At 60.2% G+C, this 6,032-nt stretch overlaps 1 protein-coding gene across 1 annotated transcript; it reads right to left on the bottom strand.

Moving 5' to 3' along the window:
• Positions 1 to 1,999: 1,999 nt before the first annotated feature.
• TIMM17A (translocase of inner mitochondrial membrane 17A) lies at positions 2,000 to 6,026 on the bottom strand. Its single transcript, XM_045576145.1, has 6 exons — positions 5,933 to 6,026; positions 3,701 to 3,800; positions 3,528 to 3,591; positions 3,214 to 3,342; positions 2,616 to 2,726; positions 2,000 to 2,281 (listed from the first exon to the last, which is right to left on the bottom strand). The coding sequence occupies exons 1-6, from the start codon at positions 5,956 to 5,958 to the stop codon at positions 2,196 to 2,198; spliced, it is 516 nt and encodes a 171-aa protein (XP_045432101.1). The 5' UTR covers positions 5,959 to 6,026; the 3' UTR covers positions 2,000 to 2,195.
• Positions 6,027 to 6,032: the final 6 nt, after the last annotated feature.

The following is a 6,032-nucleotide window of genomic DNA, read 5'->3' as shown; positions in this document are numbered from 1 at the left end:
ATCTGAGCCGGGACCACACCCCAGGCCGGAGTTTTTCATAAAAGGAAACAGTATTCCATCATGTTTCCCAATGTCAAAATAGTTTTAATTTTATGCAATGCTTGTTGGCTTTTTAAAAACTCCATATAAGGCCAATTTCTCTCTTTTGGGGTGGTTAGTGGCTTCGGAAGGCTGTGGCGTTGATCACAGAGCTTGGTGCCCACCAGGCGTTCAACACCCGCCTGGAAACGACCCCTTCTCCGAGGCAAAGCGCTTCTGTGCACACGCACCGCCCGCAGCCCCGAGGCCGGTGCTGGGGACCAGGCTCCTGACCCCCCACAGCCCGCGGCCTGGGCTCGATAGGAAAAGGCCGTGCCGGTGCCCCCGGGGCTGGGCAGCGCCCGGGGGGGACAGGGCACTGTGTGGGCCCCAGGGACAGACCCCGCCTCTCCCCAAACGGCCTCATTGCTCTGTACCTGTAAACGCCCAGCACGTCACACACCTCGAACATTTCACAAGGAAGGGCTGGAGACCGTCCAGAACCGATGAAAAGCACGAGTTCATCGAGGTCACGGGGTACAATGCAGAAAATCAATCGTAGTAACCAACGGTACTTCTACTTAACGAAATCTGAAAAGCACTCTTCAAACGGCACCCTCAAACATGAAACGCCTAGGTGTAAACCTAATAAAATGTTGTGGGCGGGATGTCTGTGCTAAAAATGACGACACGCTGACAAAACCTAATTCCAACAGAATCCCAGCAGGTTTTCTGTAGACACTGACGAGCTCACGGTGAAATCTGTGAGGATCGGGAAGGAAGAGCCACAGCTGAGAGAGAACACGGGCAGAGGGAGGGCTCCGCTGCCCAATTCCCAAACCTACTGCAGTGACCGCGGGGAAAGGGTGGCTGGACAGGCAGAAGCCACAGCGGCCCCCGATTCACAGTTCACTGAGCACCTGTGTCACCTGCTCCAGCATCGGCCCAGCACAGCTCCCTCCTGCCCGCCCATCCTCCCTCCCCCGCCCCGACGGGCTACAGCTCAATTTCAGGCTCTGCTCCTGAGCAAGGAACCCACAGGCCGGTGTCCGGCTCGCGCAGAAAGCGCTGGTCTTCCTCCTTTTCCGGCTTTTCTCCCACCCGCCCTCAAACCAGGAAACTCACTTGTGCCCAAGGACGGCTCAGACACGCAGAACTGAAGATGCAGTTAACCAGTAAAATGGGAAAACCTGCGCATCCCCCGCCTCCCTCCCCCGCGCCAGGATCCACTCCGAGGGAACGCACGTCTGACCATCAGTGGCCGTCAGGGGTTAGGCCTGGACCAGCTCCGAATTCCCGCCCTCGTCTTTAAACCGCTCTCCTCCGCACCGGCCCCTCGGCACCCCCTCGGAATGCAAAGAGCTACAGACGGACAACAGACACGCCAGCAAGCACAGACCCGCAGCCACGAGGACGCAGACCAAAAGCAAGAGTCAGCCCCTCGCCCCTCTGGCTGGCTACCCTTCTGGAAAAGGAGAGAAAGTGCTGGCAAAGAGGTGAAAACTGGAGCCCCCGGCGTAGCTGCTGGGAAAGCGGCCGGCAGCCGCTGTGGGGACGCAGTGGTTCTTCCCGTGAATAGGGGCCGGGAAACCTGCTCCTGCGCCGGGCTGGCCGGGAGGAGGCCAGCTGCGGGGGTGTGTGTGTGTGTGTGTGTGTCAGCAGCCTCCCGGGGGGGCGTGGCCTCGGCCGGCCGGCCAGGGGACCGGCTGCGGAAGGACCCGGCGGCCTGCAGGGCCTCCTCTCTCTCACACACACACACACACACACACACACACACACACACGTGCGCCCAGGGAGACGCCGACCAGACCGCGGCCCCCGCAGGCTCTGTGTCACGGGCGAGTTGGAGGGGGAAGGCAGAGTCGGGGGCTTACGAAGGAGGAGCAAGCTCCGGGGTTTATTGTTGGACAGAGAGCACCCGTCCCCGAGGAGACAGATGGTGGCCCCGCTGGCCGCTGAGCCCCGTGGTCCTGCCTCTTCGTAAAGGGATCAGACGCCTACTGTGATCACCAGCGCTCTCCAGGGCGAATAAATAGTGGATCATCGCTCCCCCACCCCAAGTTCCTTTAAATAGGGAAACGCTACTGTCTCTTCGAGGCCGCCGGCCGCAGCTGGCCCGCCTCCGGCCGGGAACGGGCGTGCCGAGCCGCTCCTGCCCGCGCCCCGGCGGGGACGTCCTACTGGAACTGCCGGTAGTCTCCGAACGGCGAGGACGGCAGCGGGGCGGCGGGCAGCTGGGAGGGGTCCTCGGCAAACGGAGGGCCTGCAGGGCAGAGAGGGGAGCGTTAACCCGTGAGCTCGCACGGCGAGGAACAAGCCCCCGGGAAGGGAAGCCCCCCGTGCGCCGACCGACACGTGTGCGCATCACGCTCACAGCCAGGCACGCGTTCCCTGACACAGGGTCACTCCCCCCATCCGTCCCTCAGAAAACCCTTCCCCTGAGAACCACGGGGCCTCGGACGGGAGTCACTGCCCCCGCCCCCCAAAGCCAGGCACAGCCAACAGCGCGTGTTTTAACGCCTTTCCTTTAAGCGCGCCTTTCCTTTAAGCGCCGGGGGCCGTTCCCAGCGCCCGGACCGACGGGGGAGGACGCTCACCGTTGGGGAACTGCGCGGAGGCGAAGCGCGTCAGCAGGATGCCCGCTCCCTCGATGAGGGCCAGGAGGATGCCGCCCATCGCGGCCGAGCCCACCATGGCCACCGGCCCGTCTGGAACACGGGCGAGAGGCCACGTCAGCGGAGCGCGGGCTCACGGCAGAGGCGGCGAAGGACAGAGCAGTCCACGGCCCGCCCACCGCCCCTGCCCTCGCCCTCTCACCACCCCGGCCGGGCCAACTGCCCCACCAGCTCCCTGCCCGTCCGTGTCAACGACCGCTCCCTCTCCTCCGGACCCTGTGCCCCCCGTTTGTGCGGTGGGGGCTGCTGTCACACGGCGATGGCCGAGCTGCACAGTCGTGGCAGAGACACCCCTACGCCCCCCCCCCCCCCCCCCCCCGAGAGCCACAAAGCCTAAAACGTTTACTACCCGACTCCACAGGCAGTGTGCCAACTCCCAACGCCTGGCTTGAACTGTGGAGCCCACGGGAGTCTGGGCTGTGCTGTGCCGACTCAAGCAATGCGTGTGTGTGTGTGTGTGTGTGTGTGTCAGTGAAGCGGGCACAGAGGGGCACCCCCAGCCGTGTCCGCCAGCGCTTACTTCTGGCGGCCAGGATGGCCCCCGTCAGGGCCCCGCTGCTGATGGAGTTCCAGGGGTCCTCCTTGCCTCGCACCTGCACCAGGCTGCAGTCGATCATGGAGAACAGGCCGCCCCACACCGCAAAGCTGCCTGTTCACGTCCAAACAGAACCACCCAGGTCTCACTTTTCATCTTAAAGTGTCATCACAAAAAAACAAACAAACAAACAAACAAACCAACACGTTCCGCCCTCGCCTGTGTGGCTCAGTGGGCAGAGCTCCACCTTCTCGTAAGCGGAACCGTCTGGGGCCCACAGGGGACACCTGCCTCCTTACCTCCCAGCGGCGGGGCCCTGGTTTTAATGGCCGTCAAGCTCCCCCGCAGCCTGTGGCTCACTCCCTGCGGAGAAGCAGACACACGTGTATTCCAAGGGCCGTCCGTGACCCGGGCAGCAAGCCCAGGCCTCCGGCAGCAGTGACGGCAGAGACAACACGGGACCCCGGCTCACCGCGGGAGAATTGCGAAAGCCTTTGACCGCCTGGAAGATGCCGCCGCCGATGGTGCCCATGGTGAAGGCCCCGCCACAGTCGTCCACGATCCGCCAGGGGCTGGGGGCGGGGGAGAGGGAAGGAGGAAAAGGAGAGATCTTACCTCTCATTCTCACTCATAAACCTCACAGCGTCTTTGCTAACTAACACCGCAGGGTCCTCTGCGACCAATGCGTAGTCTTACGTATCCGGCCCCGAGTCCCCGGAGCCGGGAGCCACGGAGCCGGCTCACGCTTTGCGAGGTGTGCCCGTTGGTGATGCGGATTTTTCCCAATAGATGGAGTCGCACGCATGTTGACATGTGTGCGATTTGACGTGTGTGCTGCTTTGTTGTATTGCTCCTTCGGATGACCCCTTGTTCCAAGTGGCACACGCACTTTCTGAGCAGCCCTTCAAAACTTACTAAGTTGAAAATTGAGTGGTCTGCCTCAAAACAAGAAAAGTTCTATTGGGACGGTACCCACAAATGACCTGGAAGATGGGGAAATCATATAGCTAGCGACGGACATTACTTTGAACAAAGCACTTAAAAAAAAAAAAGAAAAAAAAAAAGCATTTCTTTTTCTTTTTTAAAATATCTATTTTCTTGACTTTTTTTACAGAGAGGAAGAGAAAGGGATAGAGAGCTACTAGGTACATGCCCTTGACAGGAATCGAACCCGGGACCCTTCTGTCCGCAGGCCGATGCTCTATCCACTGAGCCACACCGGCTGGGCCAAGGGTGTCCATTATGGTCATTGCCTCTGACAATCAGGGACGGGCTATCCACCGAGCCAAACCAGCCAGGGCGAACAGAGCACTTTGGATGTCTCTCTTGGAATTCTCGTGTCTTCTCTGATGACAAAACCCGTATTATTAACTGGTACACCTAGTCCTCATTCATTCAACAGAAGTCGGGGTGAGGGGGAGCCCCTGCCAAAGCCAGTAGACCCTGTACAATGTAAGTAACGCCGGGGAGAGGTCATATTACTCTCAGGAAGGTGACCCCTCCCTGCCCTGACAGGGGGCAGGAGAGTCACCCCAAACAAGGGGGTTTCTCACTCAGGACCCCAGGAGCCTTCAACGCGGGCAACCCGGGAAGGCGATCGCCCCCTCTGCGGTGACCGCCCCGTGTGCCTGCCTTCCTCCTGCTCTCATCCTGAGCCTAACAAAACCCCTCCCTCCGTGACTGCCGAATGGATGAATGAGTGAATGAGTGAGTGAGTGAATGGGTGAGTGAGTGAGTGAATGGGTGAGTGAATGAGTGAATGAGTGAGTGAATGAATGAGTGAGGGAATGAATGAGTGAATGAGTGAGGGAATGAGTGAGTGAATGAGTGAGGGAATGAATGAGTGAGTGAATGAGGGAATGAATGAGTGAGTGAATGAGTGAATGAGGGAATGAATGAGTGAATGAGTGAGGGAATGAATGAGTAAGTGAATGAGGGAATGAATGAGTGAGTGAATGAGTGAATGAGTGAGTGAATGAGTGAGTGAATGAGTGAGTGAATGAGTGAGTGAGGGAATGAATGAGTGAGTGAATGAGTGAGGGAATGAATGAGTGAGTGAATGAGTGAGTGAATGAATGAGTGAATGAGTGAGTGAATGGGTGAATGAGTAAATGAATGGGTGAATGAGTAAATGAATAAGTGAATGAGTGAATGAGTGAATCAGTGAGTGTGTGAATCAGTGAGTGTGTGAATGAGTGAGTGAATGGGTGAGTGAATAAGTGAATGAGTGAGTAAATGAATAAGTGAATGAGTGAATGAATGAGTGAATGAATGAATGAATCAGTGAGAGAGTGAGTGAGGGAATGAGAGAATCTCCCTTTGGGGTAAAATCGTGGGAAACGCCCCGCCCGGCGGGCAGGCATCGCGACACCAAAGCCCGGGAACGGCGCCCGGAGACCAGACACGCGCCCGGGGTGACCTGGGCCGGCGGCGGGCCGGTGTGACCCCCACACACAAGGCCGGCGCGGCCCGGGGTGGGAGCGGGGCTCCGGGGCTCCCTCCCGCCGGAGCCCGGACCGCGGCCCCGGCCACCGCAAGGTCACGGGGGCGGGGCGCGGCGTGCGGGAGGCCCGCGTGGGGGGACCCGAGGGGCCGCTTCCGCCCGCGGCTCCCGGGCCGGCGTCGTCGCCCTGGGGGCCTGGGAGGCCGAGGAGGGCGGCGGGCGACCGGCAGGGCCCGGCGAGGAGGACGCCGGTCCACTCACCAGGGCTCCCGCGCGTACTCCTCCATCTTGACTCGGGCGCGCGAGCGACGCCGGGAGAGCGGGGCGAGCCGTGAACCGGAAGCGGAAGTGCCCCCAGCGG

Source organism: Pipistrellus kuhlii, unplaced genomic scaffold (assembly GCF_014108245.1).
Source record: "Pipistrellus kuhlii isolate mPipKuh1 unplaced genomic scaffold, mPipKuh1.p scaffold_m20_p_75, whole genome shotgun sequence".
In the NCBI taxonomy this organism is placed as follows: domain Eukaryota; kingdom Metazoa; phylum Chordata; class Mammalia; order Chiroptera; family Vespertilionidae; genus Pipistrellus; species Pipistrellus kuhlii.
The sequence above is the reverse complement of the archived record's forward strand: the minus strand, read 5'-3'. Positions and strand labels throughout refer to the sequence as shown.

What these genes read in the sequence shown, in the direction of transcription:
- TIMM17A (XM_045576145.1), bottom strand. Translation starts at nt 5,958, where the DNA reads ATGGAGGAGTACGCGCGGGAGCCCTG. An exon ending in CAGGGCCCCGCCGCTGGGAG is followed by an intron (nt 3,343 to 3,527) that starts GTAAGGAGGCAG and finishes GGACGTGAACAG; the next exon opens with GCAGCTTTGCGGTGTGGGGC. An exon ending in CTCCGCGCAGTTCCCCAACG is followed by an intron (nt 2,282 to 2,615) that starts GTGAGCGTCCTC and finishes TCTGCCCTGCAG; the next exon opens with GCCCTCCGTTTGCCGAGGAC.